Raw genomic sequence first — 23,345 nt, forward strand, 5'->3', positions numbered from 1 at the left:
GCTTTCAGGATTTCATGATTGAGAAGGATGTTAGCAGTGGGCTTGTTTCAGTTCAGTTCAGACGCTCAGTTTTGTCTGACTCTTTGCAGCCCCATGGACTGCAGTACGCCAGGCTTCCCTGTCCATCACCAACTCCCAGAGCTTGCTCAAACTCATGTCCATCAAGTCGGTGATGTCATCCAACCATCTTGTCCTCTGTCATTCCATTCTCCTCCTGCCTTCAATCTTTCCCAGCATCAGCATCTTTTCCAATGAGTCAATTCTTTGCATAAGGTGCCAAAGTGTTGGAGCTTCAGCTTCAGCATCAGTCCTTCCAATGAATATTCAGGACTGTTTTCCTTTAGGATTGACTGTGTTTGATCTCCTTGCAGTTCAAGGGACTCTCAAGAGTCTTCTCCAACACCACAGTTGAAAAGCATCAATTCTTCGGCACTCAGCTATCTTTATAGTCCAACTCTCACATCCATACATGACTACTGGAATACAATAGTTTTGACTAGACAGACCTTTGTTGATCAAGTAATGTCTCTGCTTTTTAATGTGCTGTCTAGGTTGGTCATAGCTCTTCATCTAAGGAACAAGCGACTTTTAATTTCATGACTACAGTCACCATCCCAGTGATTTTGGAGCCCAAAAAACTAAAGTCTGTCACTGTCTCCATTGTTTTCCCATCTATTTGCCATAAGTGATGGGGCCGGATGCCATGATCTTTATTATTTGAACGCTGAGTTTTAAGCCAGCTTTTTCACTCTCCTCTTTCACTGTCATCAAGAGACTCTTTAGTTCTTCTTCACTTTCTGCCATAAGGGTGGTGTCATCTGCATATCTGAGGTTATTTATATCTCTCCCAGCAATCTTGATTCCAGTTTGTGCTTCATTGAACCCAGCATTTCACAAGATGCATTCTGCATATAAGTTAAATAAGGAGGGTGACAATATACAGCCTGGATGTACTCCTTTTCCTATTTGGAACCAATTTGTTGTTCCATGTCCAGTTCTAATAGTTGCTTCTTGACCTGCATACAGATTCCCCAGGAGGCAAGTTAGGTGGTCTGATATTCCCATCTCTTGTCTCATATGGCCTCTATTATGTTAAGCTCCCTTTATTCCCTCTATCTTGGAAACTTTTCCTTAAATAGTTGTAAAATATCTCAATAGCTTTTCTGCATCTATTGAGATGATCACATGTTTTGATCCTTGTTTGTTACTTTGGTGTATCACAGTGACTGATTTTTGAATATTGAAGCTCTCTGAATCCCTGGGATAAATCACACTTGGTCATTGTATATCATTCTTTAATGCATTTTTGGATTCTGTTTGCTAGTATTTTGTTGAGGATTTTTGCATCTGTGTTATCATTGATACTGGCCTGTAATTTTTTTTTTTTTATGTCATCACTGATTTTGGTATCAGAGTGGTGGTGGCCTACTAGATTGAACTTGGGTGTGTTTCTCCCTCTGCAGTTTTTTGGGAGAGTTTTGGAAGAATAGATGTTAACTTTTCTACAAATATTTGATAGAATTGACCTGTGGAGCCTCTGGTCCTAGACTTCTTTTTGGAAGATTTTTAATCATAATTTCAATTAATACTTATGTTTGGTCTGTCTTTATTTTCTCTTTCTTCCTGGTTCAGTCTTGGAAGGTTGTATCTTTCTAAAAAGTTGTTCATTGCTTCTAGGTTGTCCATTTTATTGGTCTATTGTTTGCAATATTCTCTTATGATTTTATGTATGTCTGTGGTATCTATTGTAATTTCTCCTTTTTCATTTCTAATTTCATTAATTTGAATCTTCTCCTTCTTTTTCCTGATGAGTCTGAAATGTTGTGACTGTGAGCCATGTGTTATACCGAGATTCATGACCTCTGAAGGAGAGGATTTCAATCTGGGCCCAGAGAGAAGACTTGACTGCTCAGAGCTTTTTGTGTAGCAAAGTTTTATTAAAGTATAATAGAGATAGGCAAACCTTCTGATATACATCAGAAGGGGCAGAAATAGTGCCCTCTTGCAAGTTTTCAGTAAGGCATTTTATGTCTATTATGAAGCTGCTAATCAGATAATAGAGACACCTCAAGACTGAGGGGAGTTTCACCAGGTCCCTCTCCCACAATATGCATTTTTGAGGTAGGATGGCACAAGGTCTGTCATCCCTGGCCATAAAATGATTGACATGAATACTGGTTCATTGAGCCTTTATCAGCCCAAGGTTTGAGAAAAGAAAAAAGGTAGTCTTAGGCAGAATTGATTTGAAGAAAGGCGGATTCCAAAGCCAATACATAGTTTCATTAACAAGTTTAAGAAAAACATTTCCATAAGAATAGCGCATTGGTTAGCTCAAGGTTTGAGAAAAGTTAAGTTCAGGTGGAACCAGGTGTTGTAAATAGAGAAGGGGAAAACATCTGCCACTTGCAGTTTATTTCCTCCTTCCACTTGGGTACCTCTGGCCTCCCTACCGAGGCTGTTAACACTCTCAAGTTTGGTGAAACTTTTATCAATTTTGTATATTTTCTCATATAATTAGCTTTTATTTTCATTGATCTTTGCTATCATTTTCTTCATGTCTGTTTCATTTATTTCTGCTCTGATCTTTATGATTTCTTTCCTTCTCCTACCTTTGGGTTTTGTTTGTTTCCTTTCTCTAGTTGCTCTCAATGTAAGCTTAGTTTCTTTACTTGCAATATTTCTTATTTCCTGAAGTAAAATTTTATTGTAGCAAGTTCCATTTTAGAGCTGATTTGCTGTATCCCACACATTTTGTTTTATCATGTTTTTGTTGTCATTTGTCTTGAAGTAGGGGTTTTTTTTTTTCATTTTTCTTTTATTCCTTCAGTGATCCATTGGTTGTTTAGTAAAATATTGTTTAGCCTTCATGAGTTTGTGTTTTTTAGTTTTGTTTTTTTCCTGTAATTGATTTCTAATTCCATAGGCTTATTGTCAGAAAAGATACTTGGTATGGTTTAGTTTTCTTCAGTTTACCAAAGCTCGATTTATGGTCCCAGAGGTGATCTATCTTGGATAATATTCCAGTTTGCACTTGAGAAGAAAGCGAATTCAACTACATCCATATTGAATGTTCTGTAATATCTATTAAGTCTCTCTGCTCTTATGTGTCATTTTAGTCCTGTGTTTCCTTATTGATTTTCTTTCTTGATGATCTGTCCCATGGTTTAAGTGGGGTATTAACCCCCCCCCCCCAACTACTACATTATTACTGTTGATTTCTTCTTCTGTGTCTGTTAGTGTTTGCCTTATATATTGAGGTGTTCTTGTGTTGGGTGCATATATATTTACAATTCTTATATCTTCTTCCTAGATTCATCCCTGGATCATTATGAAGTATCCTTATTTTCTCTTATAACATTCTTTATCTTAAAGTCCATTTTGTCTTATATGAATATTGCTATTCCAGCTTTCTTTTGATTTCTATTTTCATGGAATACCCTTTCCATCTTCTCACTTTCAGTCTGTATGTATCCCTAAGATTTGAAGTGTGACTCTTTTAGATAGAATATATATGGTTTTTGTTTTTGGACCCATTCAGTCATTTGGTTGAAACATTTGATCCATTTATATATTAGATAATTGTCAATATGAATTTTCTTATTGCTATTTTGCTACTTGTTTTGAAATGGTTTCAAAGGCATTTTTTCTTTTCCTTTTTTGTTTTCTTGTGATTTGATGCCTAATATTAGTGATGTGTTTGGATTGCTTTTTTTTTCTTTTGTGTGTGTTGTCTATTATACATTGTTAGTCTGCAGTTCCCATGAAGTTTAGATATAGCAGTCTATATATATATACATATATATATACACATCAGATTGTTTCAACTTACTGGTCTCTTAGTTTACACTGCATTTCCTGCATTTGTACTCTCCCCTTCTCATGACTGCTGTTTTTGATATCATATTTGTCTGTGAATGAATTCCTACCTATACTTTATGTTTGCCTTTCCCAATAAGCTTCCCCATGCATAATTTTCTTGATTCTATTTGTGGTTTTTTCTTTACTGGCTAGAGAAATTCCTTTAGGATTTGTTGCAATGCTGGTTTGGTGTGCTGAATTCTGATAGCTTTTATCTGTCTGAAGAACTGTTGACTTCTCCTTTGAATCTGAATCAGAGCCTAACTTGGTAGAGTATTCTTGAATATAGGTTTTCTTCTTTACAACTTTATATATATGATGTCACTCTCTTCTGGCCTGCAGAGTTTCTGCTAAAAAATTCGGATTTTTTAGGCTTCCCTTGTATTTTTTTTAAATTATCTTTACTTTCATTGGGCATTTTTATGGTGGTAAAGTATACATAAAAATTGCCATCTTAACAATTAAGTATACACTCCAGTGGTATTACATACATTCAAAATGTTGGGCAACCATTACCACCATCTGTTTCCAAAACTATTTTTGTCTTGTAAAACTGTATATCCATTCAATCAAAATGTCATTGTGCCCTCCACCTAGCCCCAGGCAACCACTATCTTACTTCCTGTTATGATTTTAATGATTATAAGTACTTTGTGTAAGTGGAACTATTCAGTTTTTGTCTTTTTGTGTCAGTCTTACTTTACTTAGCATAGTGTCCTCAAGGTTTATCCATGGTGTAGCATATTGCAGAATTTCCTTCTTTAAAGCTGAATAATATTTCACTTTACACATTCCATATTTTGCTTATTCATTCACCTGTCAGTGGTATCTCTTCTAGACCCTGCTTTTGATTCTTTTGGGCATATATCCAGAAGTTCAATTGATGGATCATATGGTAACTCTATTTTTAAGTTTTTAGGAATAACTATACGGTCTTCTAGTGACTGTACCATTTTAACTTCCCATCAATAGTGCACAAAATTTCTAATTGCTCCGCATTCTCACCAACACGTGTTTTCTGTTTTATTTTTTTTAATTTATTTATTTTAATTGGAGGGTAATTACTTTACAATATTGTGGTGGTTTTTGCTATACATCAACATGAATCAGCCACAGGTGTACATGTGTTCCCCTCATCCCAAACCCCTCTCTCACCTCTCTCCCCATCCCATCCCCCTGATCATCCCAGTGCAACAGCCTTGAGTGCCATGTTGCATGCATCAAACTTGGACTGGTCATCTATTTCACATATGGTAATATACATGTTTCAATGCTATTCTCTCACATCATCCCACTCTCACCTTCTCCCACAGAGTCCAAAAGTTTGTTCTTTATATCTGTGTCATTTTTTCTGTCTAGCACATAGAGTCATCATTACCATCTTTCTAAATTCCATATGTATGTGTTAATATACTCTATAGATGTTTTTCTTTCTGACTTACTTCACTCTGTATAATAGGCTCCAGTTTCATCCACCTCATTAGCACTAACTCAAATGTGTTCTTTTTAATAGCTGAGTAATATCCCATTGTGTTTATGTACCACAGCTTTCTTATCCATTCATTTGCCGATAGACATCTAGATTGCTTCCGTGTCCTAGCCATTGTAAACAGTGCTACAATGAACATTGGGGTAAACGTGTCTCTTTTAATTTTGGTTTCCTTGGTATGTATGCCCAGCAGAGGGATTGCTGGGTTGTATGGCACTTCTATTTCCAGTTTTTTAAGGAATCTCCACACTGTCTCCATAGTGGCTGTACTAGTTTGCATTCCCACCAACAGTGTAAGAGTGTTCCCTTTTCTTCACATCCTCTCCAACACTTATTGTTTGTAGGCTTTTTGATGGCAGCCATTCTGATCAGTATGAGATGGTACCTCATTGAAGTTTTGATTTGAATTTCCCTCATAATGAGTGATGTTGAGCATCTTTTCATGTGTTTGTTAGCCATCTGTATATCGTCTTTGGAGAAACGTCTGTTTAGTTCTTTGACGCATTTTTTTGATTGGGTCGCTTATTTTTCTGGAATTGAGCTGCAGGAGTTGCTTGTATACTTTTGAGATTACGTCTTTGTCAGTTGATTCATTTGCTATTATTTTCTCCCATTCCGAAGGCTGTCTTTTCACCTTGCTTATAGTTTCCTTTGTTGTGCAAAAGCTTTTAAGTTTAATTAGGTCCCATTGTTTATTTTTGCTCTTATTTCCAATACTATGGGAGGTGGGTCATAGAGGATCCTGCTATGATTTACATCAAAGAGTGTTTTGCCTATGTTTTCCTCTAGGAGTTTTATAGTTTCTGGTCTTACATTTAGATCTTTAATCCATTTTGAGTTTATTTTTGTGTATGGTGTTAGAAAGTGTTCTAGTTTCATTCTTTTACAAGTGGTTGACCAGTTTTCCCAGCACCACTTGTTAAAGAGATTGTCTTTACTCCATTGTATATTCTTGCCTCCTTTGTCAAAGACAAGGTGTCCATAGGAGCATGGATTTATCTCTGGGCTTTCTGTTTTGTTCCATTGATCTGTATTTCTGTCTTTGTGCCAGTACCATACTGTCTTGATGACTGTAGCTTTGTAATATAGCCTGAAGTCAGGCAGGCTGATTCCTCTAGTTCCATTCTTCTTTCTCAAGATTGCTTTGCCTATTTGAGGGTTCTTGTGTTTCCATACAAATTGTGAAATTATTTGTTCTAGTTCTGTGAAACATACCGTTGGTAGCTTGATAAGGATTACATTGAATCTATAGATTGCTTTAGGTAGTATGCTCGTTTTCACTATATTGATTCTTCTGATCCATAAACATGGTATGTTTCTCCATTTATTTGTGTCCTCTTTGATTTCTTTCATCAGTGTTTTATAGCTTTCTATATATATAAGCCTTTTGTTTCTTTAGGTAAATTTATTCCTAAGTATTTTGCTATTTTCACTGCAATCGTGAATGGGATTGTTTCCTTAATTTCTCTCTGTTTTCTCATCATTAGTATATTAGAATACAATGGATTTCAGTGTATTAATTTTGTATCTTGGAATATTCATTGATTAGCTCTAATAATTTTTTGGTGGTGTCTTTAGGGTTTTCTATGTAGAGGATCATGTAACCTGCAAACAGTAAGAGTTTTACTTCTTCTTTTCCAATCTGGATTCCTTTTCTTTCTTTTTCTTCTCTGATTGTTGTGACTAAAACTTCCAAAACTATGTTGAATAGTAGTGATGAGACTGGACATCCTTGTCTTGTTCCTGACTTTAGAGGAAATGCTTTCAGTTTTTCGCCATTGAAAATAATGTTTGCTGTGGGTTTATCATATATGGTTTTTATTATGTTGAGGTATGTTCCTTTTGTGCCTGCTTTCTGGAGAGTTTTTATCGTAAATGGATGTTGAATTTTGTCAAAGGCCTTCTCTGCATCTATTGAGATGATCATATGGTTTTTATCTTTAAATTTGTTAATCTGGTGTATCACATTGATTGATTTGTGAATACTGAAGAATCCTTGCATCCCTGGGATAAAGCCCAGTTGGTTATGATGTATGATCTTTTTAATATGTTTCTGGATTCTGTTTGCTAGAATTTTGTTGAGGATTTTTGCATCTATGTTCATCAGTGTTTTTGGCCTGTAGTTTTCTTTTTTTGTGGCATCTTTGTCTGGTTTTGGTATTAGGGTGATGGTGGCCTCATAGAATAAGTTTGGGAATTTACCTTCCTCTGCAATTTTCTGGAAGAGTTTGAGTAGGATAAGTGTTAGCTGTTCTCTAAATTTTTGGTAGAATTCACCTGTGAAGCTATCTGGTTCTGGGATTTATTTTGTTGGAAGATTTTTGTCTATTGTTTCAATTTCCATGCTTGTGAAGGCTCTGTTAAGATTTTCTATTTCTTCCTGGTTCAATTTTGGAAGATTATACTTTTTTAAGAATTTATCCATTCCTTCCAAATTATCCATTTTAATGGCATATTGTTCTGGATTTGTTTGATAGTAGCCATCCTAATATGTGTGGAATGTTATCTCATAGTTTTATTTTGCACTTCTCTCATGATTATTAACCTTCCCTGGTGGCTCAGAGGTTAAAGCGTCTGCCTCTTATGTGGGAGACCTGGGTTTGATCCCTGGATCAGGAAGATCCCCTGGAGAAGGAAATGGCAACCCACTCCAGTATTCTTGCTTGGAGAATCCCATGGATGGAGGAGCCTGGTGGGCTACAGTCCATGGAGTCGCAAAGAGTCAGACACGACTGAATGACTTAACTTTCACTTTCTTTCATTTTCATGATTGTTGATGTTGAGCATCTTTTTATGTGCTTATTGGCAATTTGTCTGTCTTCTTTGGAGAAACATCTATTCAAGTTCTTTGCACATTTTTGAAGTGTTTTTTTTTATTATCAACTTATCAGAGTTCTCTCTATTATCTGGATATTAATCCTTTATCAGATATATGGTTTGCAAATATTTTATCCCATTCTGTGGGTTGCCCTTTTATTCTCTTGATAGTGTCCTTTGATAGAAAAATTTTGAAAATTTTCATAAAGTTCACTGTGTATATATGTACACATATATAATTCAGATTATTTTCCATTAGATTATTACAAGATATTGAATATAGTTCCCTGTGCTGTACAGTAGGTCCTTGTTTATCTATTTTATATATAGTAGTTTGTATCTGTTAATCCCACAGTCCTAATTCAGTCCTTCCTACCCTTTCTCCTTTGGTAGCCATAAGTTTGTTTGCTATGTCTGTGATTTTATTTCTGTTTTGTATATAGATACATTTGTATTATTTTTAAAATTCCACATATAAGTGATATATATTTGTCTTTCTCTGTATGATTTACTCCACTAAATATAATATTCTCTAGGTCCATCCATATTGCTACAAATGGCAATATTTCATTCTTTTTACGGCTGAGTCCTCTTCCATCATATATATATTCCACATAATCTTAAGCCATTTATCTTTTAATGGATACTTATGTTGTATCCATGTCTTTGCTATTGTAAACAGTGCTGCTTGCTGAAAGATTTTTGATTACTGATTTAGTGTCCTTACTTGTTACAGGTCTATTCAAATTTTCTATTAGCTTGTGATTTAGTCTTACCAGGTTTGGTGTTTCTAAGAATTTATTCATTTCATCTAGATTATCCAGTTTTTTTGGTGTACAGTACTGTCTTATCATGCTTTTCATTTCTGTAGAATATGCAGTAATTCTTATTTTATTTAATTTTATTAATTTTTGCCACCCCTTATAGTCTATAGCGATTCATGGGGTCACAAAGAGTCGGACATGACTGAGCGACTGAACTGAACTGAACTGATAGTCCATAGGATCCTAGTTCCCCATCCAGGGATCAAACCTGTGCCCCTTGCAGTGAAAGCATGAAGTCCATTGGACTGGAGGGAACTCCCTCGTTTCTGATTTTAGTAATTTGAATCTTCTCTCTTTTTCTCTTAGTTCACCTAATTAAAGTTTTGTCAATATCCTTGGTCTTTTCTAAGAACCAACTTTTGGTTTCAATGATTTCTCCATCATTTTCCTGTTATCTATTTTGTTTATCTTTGCCATAATCTGTATTATTTACTTCCTTCTGCTAGCTTTGGGTTTAGTTTGTCCTTTTTCTAGTTCCTGAAGTTGTAAACTTAGGTTGTTGATTTGAATTTTTTTTTTAATGTATAGATAATCTGCTGTAATATTTTCTCTTAGTACTACATTCACTGCATCCACAAAATTTTAGTATGTTGTGTTTTCATTTACATTTGTCTCTAAGTATTCTATAATCTCTCTTGTGGTTTCTTCTCTGATCTATAAGTTTTTTTAAAAAGTGTTGTTCAATTTCTACAATATTATGAATTTTATAACTTTCCTTTTGTTATTACTTTCTGACTTTATTCCATGGATCAGGAAAGATACTTCATATGATATCTATAGTTTTAAATCTATTTAGAGACTTCTCTTGGGGAAGACAATGGCAACCCACTCCAGTACTCTTGCCTGGCAAATCACATGGACAGAGGAGCCTGGTAAGCTGCAGTCCATGGGGTCGCTAGGAGTCAGACACAACTGAGCAGCTTCACTTTAACTTTTCACTTTCATGCATCAGAGAAGGAAGTGGCAACCCACTCCAGTGTTCTTGCCTGGAGAATCCAAGGGATGGGGGAGCCTGGGGGGCTGCTGTCTCTGTGGTCATACAGAGTCAGACACGCCTCAAATGATTTAGTAGCAGCAGCAGCAGCAGAGACTTCTCTTGTAGTCCTGTGGTCAAGATGCCATGTTTCCACTGCAGTGGGAAAGGACCCAACTTCTGGTCAGGGGACCAAGATCCCATGTGGACGGCTGTAAAGTAAAAAGAAAAAATTATTGAGATTTAATGTTATGCCTGACTTATAGTCCATCCTGGAAAATGATACATATATAGTTGAGAAGAATGTATATGCTGTTGTTGTAGGGTGGTGTTCCATATATGTCTATTAACTCTAGCTGGTTTATTGTGTTAGGTCCCCTGTTTCCTTACTTACCTTTTGTCTTGTTCTATCATTATTGTGAGTGGAGTATTGACATCTCCAGTTATGATTTTAGAACTGTTTATTTCTCCTTTTAATCCTGTCAGTGTTTGTTTTATAAATATTACTAGTCTGTCATTAGGTACATGTATGTTATAATTATTATATCTTCTTGCTAAATCAAACCTTTTGTTAATATTTAATGTCCTTTGTCTCTCATAACCTTTTCTGATTTAAAGTCTATTTCGTCTGATATTAGTGCAGTCACTCCTGATTTCTTTTGGTTACTTTCAACCTGGTTAGGGATTCTCTGATGGCTCACAAAGTAAAGAACCTGCCTGCAATGCAGAAGACCTAGTTTCAATCTCTGGGTTTGGAAGATCCCCTGGAGAAGGGAATGGCAACCCACTCCAATGTTCTTGCCTGCAAAATTCCATGGACAGATGAGCATGGCAGGCTGTAGTCCAAGGGTCACAAAGAATCATTATGTCTTTGGATTTCAAGTGGGTCTCTTGTAGATAGCTTATAGTGGGGTCATGTGTTTCTTTGTTTTCTTGTATGTTTCTTGGGAGGATGAGTGGTTGTCGTGTCAGCAGGATCCTACCTCCCTGACCAGGGACCAAACCCACACCCTTGGCAGTGAAAGTGAAGAGTCCCAACCACTGGACTGGCAGGGAATTCTTTGTTTTTCTCCTGCTGTTTTTAAAGACTCTCTCTTTGCCTCTGCCTTTTGAAAACTTGATTATAATGTGTCTCAGTGTGGATCTCTTTGAGTTTATCTTACTTGGAATTCATTGAGTTTCTTGAATGTGTATATTCATGTCTTGACACCAAATTTGGAAAGCTTTCAGTCATTATTACTTCAGATATCCTCTCTGCCCCTTCTCTGTCTCTTGGCCTTCAGGGACTCTCATGATGTGTATATTAAACCTCTTAATAATTTCCTACAAGTCCTTTAGGCTCTGTTAGCTTTTCTTCAATCCTTTTTTTTTTTCTTGTTCTTCAAATTTGAAATTTTCCATTGCCCTATTTTAAAGTTCATTGACTCTCTTTGCCTGCTTAAATCGGTACTTGAATCCCTCTAGTGATTTTTTTATTTCAGTTATTTTAATTTTCAGTTCCAGAATTTAAGTTATCTTTAGGTTTTCCCTTTTTTCATATATCTGTTTTGTTTATACATTGTTTGCTTTACTTTCTCCACATCTTTCCTATATTTTTTTGAGTATTTTTAAGACAGTTGTTTTATAGTCTTTGTCTAGTATAGTTGCCATTAGGTCTTTTTCAGGGACAAAGTTGATCTATTGTTGATTTACTTTTTTCTTTAAATGGGCAGTTCTTTTCTGTAACTTTGTGTGTGTTGTAATTTGTTGTTAATCACTAGATATTTGAGTCTAATAATACGTTAAATCTGGAAATCAGATTCTTAACCTTCCCCAAGGTTTTCTGTTTTCTCTTATTGTTTGTTGTTTTTTGGTTGCTGAGAATCAGTTGAAGCATAAGCTTAAATCTCCTCAGGTCTTTCCTGAGCCTTTCTCTGGGCATACATTGTCACTTTCTAATTCTCCCATATATGCAGCTGTTCTTTAATGTCCTAGACTTTCATGTCTGGCTCTGTGATTTACGTTTATGGGGGTTTGCTTTTTCTCTCTCACACACACAAAAAGCCCAGAAGTAGGCGCTCACTGTTCAATGTACACTGTTTAAGGTGCTCAGCTGCTCAGTGATGTTTCACAAACCAGGTTTTTTTCTTCCAGAACTTCATCCTCAGAGAATTGGCTTTTTATTTCTGTGGCCTTTCATCATGATAAAAAGATGGTTGATAGAGCTCAGGCATCATATCCTCACACAAACATTCCTCAAACAAGAAAGGACAAGGAAAGCCAAAAATTTTCCTAATGATGCTTTTTATCCTGAGACAGAATACATCCCTGTACCTGTCATTGGCCAGAAGGGATCCCATGCTTATCCCAAACTAATTCCCAATTCCTAGCAAAAGGAAATAGGTTTGCTGGTCCCTGAAACTGGGGGAAGGGCTTCCCTTCCTGATATCAAGGAATTCCTGCCCTAGTACAGAAATAGGATTCTGTCCCTAGGAATGGTGGAGAATTCTGTCGGGTGGGTAGCAGGAAAGGTCCACTCAGCTGTCAATGTGAACCACTCCATCTTTTGAAAAGAGAAATTTTACTTACCCCAGTATCAAAAATCTTCACCTCTCCCACTGCAGTACCCTACACTTATTCCACATATCTCCCAAAGAACTGCACCCATGGCCTTGCACTAACGTCCTATACCCACAGTGACATTGACAGGACTCAGTTTTGGCTTTCTCCTCCATATGGTATAGGAGTGCAGATCTCTTAAATCATATGAAGTGGCTGTGGCTGTTACTGTGGAGGTTGTGGAAGGCCTGGAATGGGGGTGGGGGTTTCCACAAAATCGTGGATGGGATCTGGGCCTAGAAGCAATGGCACTCTGGGTGCTTCTTGGTCCCTTCCATGGCCATGCAGGTGCAGATCAGGGCAGTTCACACTCACAGAACCTCCTCTACAACCCAGACAATGACTCAGGAAATACTGAGGCTCCTGGAGCACTTCATGCCTTCTCTGTGTGTTATCTGTCACTCTTGTTGTTTTTATTATTATTATTTTGGCTACAATTTTTACCAGTTTGGTTAACATGTGTCTTGGCATGTTCCTCCTTGGATTTTCCTTGTATAGAATTCTCTATACTTCTTGGACTTGAGTGATTTTTCCCTTTCCCATGTTAGGGAAGTTTTCAACTATAATCTCCTCAAATATTTTCTCTGACCTTTTCTCTCTTCTCCTTCTGAGAGCCTTATAACGTGAATATTGGTGTGTTTAATGGTGTCCCAGAGATCTCTGACACTGTCCTCATTTCTTTTCATTCTTTTTTCTTTATTCTGTTCCATGGCAGTGATTTCAACCATTCTGTCTTCCAGCTCACTTATTCATTCTTCTGTCTCAGTTATTCTGCTATTGCTTTCTTCTAGTATATTTTTCATTTCACTATTATATTGTTCATCTGTTTGTTTGTTCTTTAATCTTCTATCCTTTGTTAAATACCCTTGTAACTTTTCAATCTGTGCCTCAATTCATTTTCTAAGATCTTAGACCATTTTTACTATCATTAGTCCAAATTCTTTCCCAGATTTCCTATTTCCTCTTCACCTAGTTGTTCTTATGGGTTTTCATCTTGTCCCTTTGTCTGCAAATTCTTTCTATCCTATCTCATTTTCTCTAACTTTTTGTATTCTCCTTTTTTCTGGCCAATGGGCCATAGTTCTTCTTGCTTCTTGTATCTGCCCTCTGGTGGTTGAGGTTGGTTCTGAGACTTGTTTAGGCCTCGTGTTGGGAGGGACTGCTGCCTGCTCACTCATTGGTTGATCTAGTGGGCAGGGCCACATCAATAGACATGTTTAAAGGTGGCTGTGAGCTCCATATGGCTTCAGGCACCCTGTCTGCTGATAAGCAGGTCTATATTCCTGTCCTGCTGGTTGTTTGTACTGAAGCCTGCAGGTTGCTGGCTAGGGCTGGGTCTTTGTGCTAGCACAGTGATCACTATTCTCTGGGACTTCCTTCACCAGTGTCTTTGTCCCCTCACAGCCCCCACTCCCAGTTAGCCACAGCCAACCCCCACCTCTCCAGGCTACCCTCCAATTTTCATATGAAGATACAGCCCTGGCCCCTATGGAGTTAGTTTTTTGCCAGATTCCAGTGTATGTGAAACCTTGTTTTTGCCCTCCAAGTGTAGAGTCTTTGTTTCTCCCAGTCTTGTGGAGCTCCTGTCCTCTAATTCTACTGGCCTTCAAAGCCAAATGCTTTGGAGATTATTCTTCTTGCTGCCACACTCTGGGGAGCCTGATATGGGGCTCAGAACTCTCATTTTTATGGGAGAACCTCTGTGATTTTTTTTCCAGTTCATGAGTCACTCACCCAGTGCAAATGAGATTTGATCATGTCATCAAAATATTCCTCCTTTCATTGCATTGTGGCTTCTTAGTTTTTTAATGCAAAATATCTTTTTGGTTAGTTCCAGTTATTTTTATGGATGGTTATTCAGAAGTTTTGATTTTGGCATTTTTCTGAGAGGAGATGAGCTCAGATCCTTCTACTCTGTCCTCTTTTCCAGAATCAAGGGGCTGCTTTCAGTTTGGATGCTTGCTGCCTCTTTCCTCAGCATGTGCTGGCCATTATCTCCTTGATATGCAGTGTTAAGGTACAGCAGCCCTTCCCTAGACAGTGGGGCCAAGTCCTGGCTCCTGCTCATGGATTTCCTAGTGGCAAGGGCTATCTACATAATCCTGGGACGATGGGAGGAAGCTCTGGTGCCTGTTTGCAAATTTTTTTAGTTGTGAAATCTATCCATACCATCCAGGGGCAGCTGGGACAGGTCCTGACACCTGCACATGGATTTTCTCGTAGCAGAAGCTATGGACTCTCCTGGGACAATGAGGGCAGGACATGGCATCTACTCACAAGTCTGACAGAGGCAGCCAGTGCCTGCCTCTGGAGCCTAAGATGGCAGTAGTGACTCACACCTGCCCCTAGAGCCCCTGTATGTGGTGCCTTGTTGCCTGGGAGTGCGAACAGGGAAAAAAGCACTTATAGTGGTCCTGCTCGTCTCTTTGTGAGCCTTTTTTTTTTTAATAATGGTGGTGCTGCCCGTCTCTTTGTGAGCCTTTTTAAAAATAACGGTGACTTGCCTCTCTGGCAGGCCCAGGCTCCTTCAGATCATACCCTCAGTTTCCACAACCTGACCTCTTCAAACTGTTTCTACACATCTAACCCTAGTACTTTCCCTGGATCTGACCTCCAGATCCTGAGCTTCAGCACTTGGTCCCCACCTGTACTGACAGAAGAATGTCTCAGGTTGGGAACTGAAGGGCAGAAGTGCTGAATCTCTGTGCAGGGTACTCTCCATTTTTCTTTCCGTAAACCTGTCGCTGCTCTCTCCTGATAGGCTGTGAAGCTCCCCTTCCATTTAGGCTGATCTCCCCATTAGTGGGAAGACTTCCCAGGGTGCAGGGATCTTTCCTCCTTCACAGCTCTATCCTTAGGGTGCAAGCTCTGTTCTGATTCCTTTTGTCCTACCCAATTATGTGGAGGTTTTCTTCTTTTCCTGGATGTGGTGAAGTCTTCTGCTGACTATCAGTAGCTGTTCTGTGTGAATTATTCCACTTGTAGATGTATTTTCAATGTTTCTGAGGGAGACGGTGAACTCTATGTCTTACTCTTGAGTAGGACAAGATCAAGCCTATTATCTTTATCCCCTTCCCTCATTCAGAAAAGTTTATATTTATTTTTAGGAAGATTATATAATTATCATAAACTTTGAGAGGGTATATATTTTGCATATTATGATAAATTGAAATAATTTCCTGAATAATTCACTCCAAATATATTTTGCCTGAAATGTCTAAGTATTTGATGAAAATAACACTTTTATAAATATTTTTAAAGTGTTAAGTTTAAAATGAATAACATAATACTATGATTTCACCACTGGTTTGAGAATTTATATTTGTTTCAAATCTTATTTAATAAAAATAAAGACATTTCCTTTGAAAATTTTCCTTCCTTTCTTTGTGACAAATACCCTAGTGAATTTGGTATCTTTCAAAGCCTAGTGTCTTATACATTGACTTTCTCATGTGTATCCATAAACAATAGAATTTTATTTATTTTAATTTACATACATGATTTTTCTGTATAAACCTTTATTTGACCTTTTTAAAAATTTCATGTTTTAGCATCCATCCTTGCTGAGACATATATAGCTCTAGTTCATCATTTTAATCATGCTTCAACTTTCCAGGGTATGACTGTGCTGTGTTTCAATTTTTAGTCATCTATTCATGTATTGATGAACACTTAGGTTCTTTTTAATTTTTAATTATTACAAAGTATGTTCCTATGAACATGACATGATCATATAATATTACATAAGTTTAAGCTACTTACATTTCATGTGATATAAATAATTGAGTTTCCTCTAGGTTACTAGAATTGGAATGATTAGATGTTGTTTACTTCAATATTCATTTTAAACAAAAAACCATCCTGGATGTTTATCCAAAGAAAACAAAAGCACTAATAAGAAAAGATATACACTTCTATTTCTTTGCAGCTTTATAACAATGACAAAAATATGAAAGCAAACTAAGTGTCATCGATAGATGAAGGGATAAAGAGGATATGGTATATGCATACAATGGAATATTAGTTATAAAAAACAATGAAATCCTGTCATTTGGGACAACATGGATGGCTCTAGAAGGTATTATGCTATGTGAAATAAATCAGACAATGAAAGGAAAATACTGCATAATTTCACTTTTGTATGGAATCTAAAAAACAAAACAAGTGGCCAAACATAACAAACAAAAACAGCATTATGGATACTGTGAACAAACAGATGGTTACCAGAGAGGAAGATGTTGGAGGCAGGAAGAATAGTTGAAGAAGATTAAGAGACACAAAGTTCTCACTATAGAATAAATGAGTTATGATTATCGAATGTACAGTGTAGGCAATATTTCAATAATTATGTAACATCTTTATATGATGGCATATGGTAACTAGGCTTATCATGTCATTATTTTGAAATGTATAGAATATCAAATCACTACTGTGTGTAGCAGAAGCCAAAATAGTATATTGTAGGTCTACTATACTTCAAAACTAAACATAGAAAAAGAGATCAGATTTGTGGTAACCAGAAGGGGTCGGATGGAGCAAAAATGGTATCAGTCAGTCAAGTTCAGTTGCTCAGTCGTGTCCGACTCTTTGTGATCCCATGAATTGCAGCATGCCAGCCCTCCCTGTCCATCACCAACTCCCAGAGTTTACCAAACTCATGTCCATCAAGTCAGTGATGCCATCCAGCCATCTCATCCTGTGTCATCCCCTTCTCCTCCTGCCCCCAATCCCTCCCAGCATCAGGGTCTTTTCAAATGAGTCAACTCTTCACATGAGGTGGCTAAAGTATTGGAGTTTCAGCTTCACCATCAGTCCTTCCAATGAACACCCAGCACTGATATCCTTTAGGATGGACTGGTTGGATCTCCTTGCAGTCTAAGGGACTCTCAAGAGTCTTCTCCAACACCACAGTTCAAAAGAATCAATTCTTTGGTGCTCAGCTTTCTTCACAGTCCAACTCTCACATCCATACATGGCCACTGGAAAAACCATAGCCTTGACTAGGCAGACCTTTGTTGACAAAGTAATGTCTTTGCTTTCTAATACGCTGTCTAGGTTGATCATAACTTTCCTTCCGAGGAGTAAGCGTCTTTTAATTTCATGGCTGAAATCACCATCTGCAGTGATTTTGGAACCCCAAAAAATAAAGTCTGACACTGTTTCCCCATCTATTTCCCATGAAGTGATGGGGCCAGATTCCATGATCTTCATTTTCTGAATGTTGAGCTTTAAGCCAACTTTTTCACTCTCCTCTTTCACTTTCATCAAGAGGCTTTTTAGTTCCTCTTCACTTTCTGCCATAGGAGTGGTGTCATCTACATATCTGAGGTTATTGATATTTCTCCTGTCAATCTTGATTCCAGCTTATGCTTCTTCCAGCCCAGCATTTCTCATGACATACTCTGCATAGAATTTAAATAAGCGGGGTGACAATATACAGCCTTGACATACTCCTTTTCCTGTTTGGAACCAGTCCATTGCTCCATGTCCAGTTCTAACTGTTGCTTCCTGACCTGCATACAGATTTCTCAAGAGAGAGATAAGGTAGTCTGGTAGTCCCATCTCTTTCAGAATTTTCCACAGTTTATTGTGATTCACACAGTCAAAGGCTTTGGCATAGTCAATAAAGCAGAAATAGATGTTTTTCTGGAACTCTCTTGCTTTTTTGATGATCCAGTGAATGTTGGCAATTATGTAGTCAAAATGGACAAACTAAGAGTTATAAGATAAATAAGTACAGAGGATGTAAGATACAACATGAAAAATGTAATTAACAGGGCTGTATGTTATATTTGAAAGTTGTTAAGAGTAAACCCTCAGTTCTCATACTCAGTTCTCATCAAAGGGATTTTTCTTTCTCTAATTTTGTATGTTTATGATATGTTCACTGGGCATCCCCAGTGGCTCATGATAAAGAATCCACCTGCAATGCAGGAGCTGCAGGTTTGATCCCTGGGTCCAGAAAATGCCCTGGAGGAGGGCATGGCAATCTACTCCAGTATTCTTGCCTGGAGAATCCCATCGATAGAGAAGCCTGGTGGGATACAGTCCATAGGGTTGCAAAGAGTTGAACACAACTGAAGCAACTGAGCATGCATGCATAAGATGTTCACTAAACTTATTGTGGTAGCTATTTTATGGTGTAAGTAATTTCAGCTGTTCACCTTATACTTATACAGTGCTGTATGTCAATTATACTGCAATAACACTATTTAAGAAAAAATATCTTAGTGTAGTTTTATTATTTATTGTAGGACTAAGCTTGATTAGGAATTAACAGGTCTGGATTCTACTTCCAGTGCCAACACTGCCTTACCCCTGGGCATATATCTGGAGAAGAGCATAATTCAAAAGATACAAGCACCACAATCTACACTGCAGCACGGTTTATAATAGCCAAGACATGGAAGCAACCTAAATGTCCACTGACAGATAAATGGATAAAAAAAATGTGGTAAATATATGCAATGCATGTTACTGAGCCATACAAAAGAATGAAATATTGCTAATTGCAGCAACATGGGTGAACCTAGAGATTATCACAAAATGAAGTTTGGCAAAGACAGGCAAATATCATATGATATCACTTCTATGTGGACTCTAAAAAAATGCAAATGAATTTATCTACAAAATAGAAACAGAATCAGAGACTTCAAAAACAATCTTATGGTTACCAAAGGAGAATGATGAGGCAGACTGGTAAATTAGGAGTTTAAGATTAACATATATATACTACATGTATAAAATAGATTATCAACAAGGATCTACTTATAGCACAGAGAATTTTACTCAATAGTCTATTATAACCTATGTGGGAAAAGAATCTGAAAAAGAAACACTTCGTTATATACCTAAAATTAATGTATCATTGTAAATCAACTATACCCTATATATATATTTCTTATATGAAATAAAAATTAAATAAATAAATTGAACAAATAAGAATAAAATATTAAAAAATACTTTTTCAAGACAAAATACTTCAACTGTCATTCATGAAAGTGAATTTAGGTTACTCATATTTTAAGAATTCTTAATACTGCCAACTATTATTTTCAAATAATATTTTTATCCATAAGAACATTTGAGAAGACATGGTTTTTCCCTCTTTAGTATAAAAATTATTATTGTTGTGTAATGAGCTTACATTTTTCAAACATTGCTTGTTCTCATTGCACTAAGTACTTTTTTGACTTTGCCTTTTCTCTGTCACAATGGTTCCTTTTTCTCAATCTATCTCATATCCTGCATAACTTCAATCTCCTGTTAACATTTACCTGTATTAGGAAAATGAGTTGTTTTTAGGGAAAAGGTAATAGGTTTAGCTCTATTGTGCCTCCAAATAAAGTCTAAAGTTTTAGTTTCAGACTTCGAAGTTTGTCTAAACCTACTGCTTCAGCTTTAATTCTCACTCTTACCTCATTCTAAAATAAAATCCAATGATTGGAACATGTTGATCCTGATCATAATTTTCTTGTATCTAAATCTTTGATTATTTTGCTCCCCACGTTCATTTGTTGAAGTTCTGCCTATTTTTAAATACCATTTCATTCATGAAAGTTTAATAGCCCTCCCACTGTAAACCCTCTCTGAACTTCAACACCTTTGCAGATTAACCTTTTTTATGGCATCTAGCCTTTTGGTCATTTTTAATTAATTAATTGGGCTTCCCTGGTGGCTCAGAGGTTAAAGCATCTGCCTGCAATGTGGGAGACCTGGGTTCGATCCCTGGGTCGTAATTGGGGTGTGTGTGTGTGTGTGTGTGTGTGTGTGTGTGTGTGTGTGTGTTAGTTGCTCATTCGAGTCTGACTCTTTGTGACCCCAGGGAACTGTAACCCACCAGCCTCCTCTGTCCACGGAATTCTCCAGGCAAGAATACTGGAGTGGGTTGCCATTCCCTTTTCCAGGGGCTCTTCCCAACCCAGGGATTGAACTGGTGTCTCCTGCACTGCAGGAGATTCTTTACCACCCAAGCTACAAGGGAAGCCCATATGTGTGTGTGTGTGTGTGTGTGTGTGTGTGTGTGTGTGTGTAATATATATATAGGCTGTGTTGAATCTTAGTTGAGGCACTGAGGATCTTTGTGGCATGCAGGATCTTCCATTGTAGAAGGCTCTTCGTTGCAGCACATGGGCTTCTCTCTCATTGTGGTATGGGCTTCAGAGTGCCTGGGCTTCTCTCTCATTGTGGTATGGGCTTCAGAGTGCCTGGGCTCAGTATTTGCAGTGAGCAGGCTCTCTAGTAGAGGCACGCAGTCTCAGAAGTTGTGGCATGCAGGTTTAGTTTCCTGACAGCATGCCGAATCTTGGTTTCCCAAGTGGGGATCAAACTTGTGTCTTCTGCATTGGAAGCTGGATCCTTAACCACTGAGCCACCAGGGAAGTCCCTAGTGTCTTGTGTTACATTACTTTTATATTACTGGGACTTTTCTTTGCTTATTTAGTTTTTACTTTCTGTTTCTTTTTTTCTCTGTGTCTTTCTCTGGTGACAAAACTTTAAGCTTCTTAGGTTGTTGTGTTATGCCTATCATTATATTCACAACAGTGTCTAGGATACTTTTCTAGGGCAATAATTAGTTGGTGATGGACAGGGAGGCCTGGCATGCTGCGATTCATGGGGTCACAAAGAGTCGGACACGACTAAGCGACTGAATTGAACTGAACTGAACTGAATTAGTAACCCATAAGAGTTGTTGAAATAAATTGAATTGCTGGGGACTTTCCTAGTGGTCCAGTGGTTATGAATCTGCCTACAATGCAAGGGATGTGGATTTGATCCCTTGTTGAGGAACTAAGATCCCACATGCCCTGGAGCAAATAACCCTGGAGCTGCAACTATTGAGCCCATTTCCTTTGGAGTCCGAATGTCACAACTAGAGAGTCCACATACCGCAAGGAAATATCCTGCAGGATGCAGTGAAGATCCTGTGTGCTGCAACCAAGACCCACTAAATGCAGTCAAATAAATAAATAAATAATTTTAAAAATTGAAATGCTAGGACACTTTTCTATGTATGGCTATTAAACTGAACCTTTCCTAGAATTGGACAAGAATAAATCTCCAATATTAGTGTACTAGAAAATTGTCTTTATGACTGGAAGAGTCAATCTGTTTGACAAATAAAGCTGGTAAGTTTACAAAATATGCATTGCTAGAAAATAGTAACCAGATATCACAGATACATTGAGTTAATGACTGTTCTACAAAGCTAAAAACTTGATTTACATGAATGACACATAGGATTTAAAGCTTACTCAGAGTCTAAAAAACTTTGAGGGAATGTTCCAGACTTTAGGCAGATTTTTAAAACAGAAAGGGTGAATCTTGCATATTTGAATAAAAACATTTACTATGCAGTTTCTTTAGCCTTTTGTTTAGGAAAAAAAAATCGACTTTGAACAAATATGGTCAAGTAGTACCAGGAACAACTTTGCGTTTTAATTCATTATTATTGGGCTTCTCAAGTGGCTCAGTAGTACACAATCTGCCTGCCAACGCAGGAGACACAGGTTCAATCCCTGGGTTGGGAAGACACCCTGGAGGAGGAAATGGCAACCCACTCCAGTATTCTTGCCTAGAAAATCCCATGAACAGAAGAGCCTGGGGGACTACAGTCCATGCGCTAACGAAGAGTTAGACACTCTTGAGCACAAATCCACGCACAGTCTTTTATAGGCTTCCTGATTCTCTAAAGTTTATGTCCATTTTTTCTCATCTCTCCTGCCCATATGGGCTTCCTGATTCTCTAAAATTTGTGTCCATTTTTTCTCATCTCTCTCACATTATATATTTTCTTCTTAGATTATTAAAACGAGAAGAAAATTTCACATTCATTCCTCGGTCCCGTGAAGAGCTTCCAGACAACTTTCCAAAAGAAATCCCTGGTATCTGCTATTTCCTGGAGGTAAGAACTGGTCCTAAGCAGCCAAAGCCTTCTCTTTCTTCATCGAAAATAAAAAAGGTTTCCTACAACATTGGCACTATGTTCCTCCGGGAGACAAGCCTCTGAGACCTGCTGCAGATCAAAGACTCCTCCAAAAAGCACAAGCCCGGAACATGGGTCATGACAGGAGAATGAAGAGAGATATTTCTCTTTCACTGCGTTGTTGAGAAAACAGTGGAATTTCTGTTATGTCAGGCAATAATCCTGGAAAAAGATAGATTATGACTATCAATAAAAACCCTGGAGAGCAAGGGGGCAATGTATTCGTTCTTATGAGTGATTTTGGTCATATATATATTATATATGTATAATACATATATATGTATTTTAATTAATTACAAATGTGGGGCCCATTTAAAACTAATCAACAGTCTATGTTTTCTTGTTTGTCACACATATAGGTATCTTTATATATTTGTATTGCTTTTGAAAGCCAGTTTTGATTATATATTCCTACATTTAGTGAGTTGGTATGAGAGGAATATTTTCTAATTTTGTTTTTCTGAGCAGACATTTCATACATATATCTTGGCCGTGTGATAAACTTCCCAGCAGGAAAAACTGTAACTGCAAAATATTTTAGGGATATTACCTATTTTTATACATACCTCTATATAATTTCATGCAGTACTATTAGATTTTTCAGAATATGCTACTGTATTGTTGATACATCGTATAATTCTAACTTATGTTAAATATAATTTCACTTAGACTTAAACATAACCTAGGATGTCAGATGCCAAGAAAGCATTGTATATCTACTTAGTAATTATATCTTTTAGATTTCATTAATGTAGCACAGAATCCAAAGGAAATGGAATTTCCTAATAGCAAACGTACGTA

General features: G+C 37.3%; 1 protein-coding gene across 1 annotated transcript in view; it reads left to right on the forward strand.

Annotated features, from left to right (window-relative positions):
• GUCY1A2 (guanylate cyclase 1 soluble subunit alpha 2) overlaps nucleotides 1–22,568 on the forward strand; it is a 445,219-nt gene extending 422,651 nt beyond the window's left edge. Inside the window, exon 8 of the mRNA XM_052653027.1 lies at nucleotides 22,361–22,568. Within this exon, the coding sequence (XP_052508987.1) occupies nucleotides 22,361–22,568 (208 nt within the window). The remainder of the gene's footprint in view (nucleotides 1–22,360) is intronic.
• The last annotated feature ends 777 nt before the right edge of the window (nucleotides 22,569–23,345 follow it).

The sequence above is a fragment of the Budorcas taxicolor genome, chromosome 15 (assembly GCF_023091745.1).
Source record: "Budorcas taxicolor isolate Tak-1 chromosome 15, Takin1.1, whole genome shotgun sequence".
Taxonomy (NCBI): Eukaryota; Metazoa; Chordata; class Mammalia; order Artiodactyla; family Bovidae; genus Budorcas; species Budorcas taxicolor.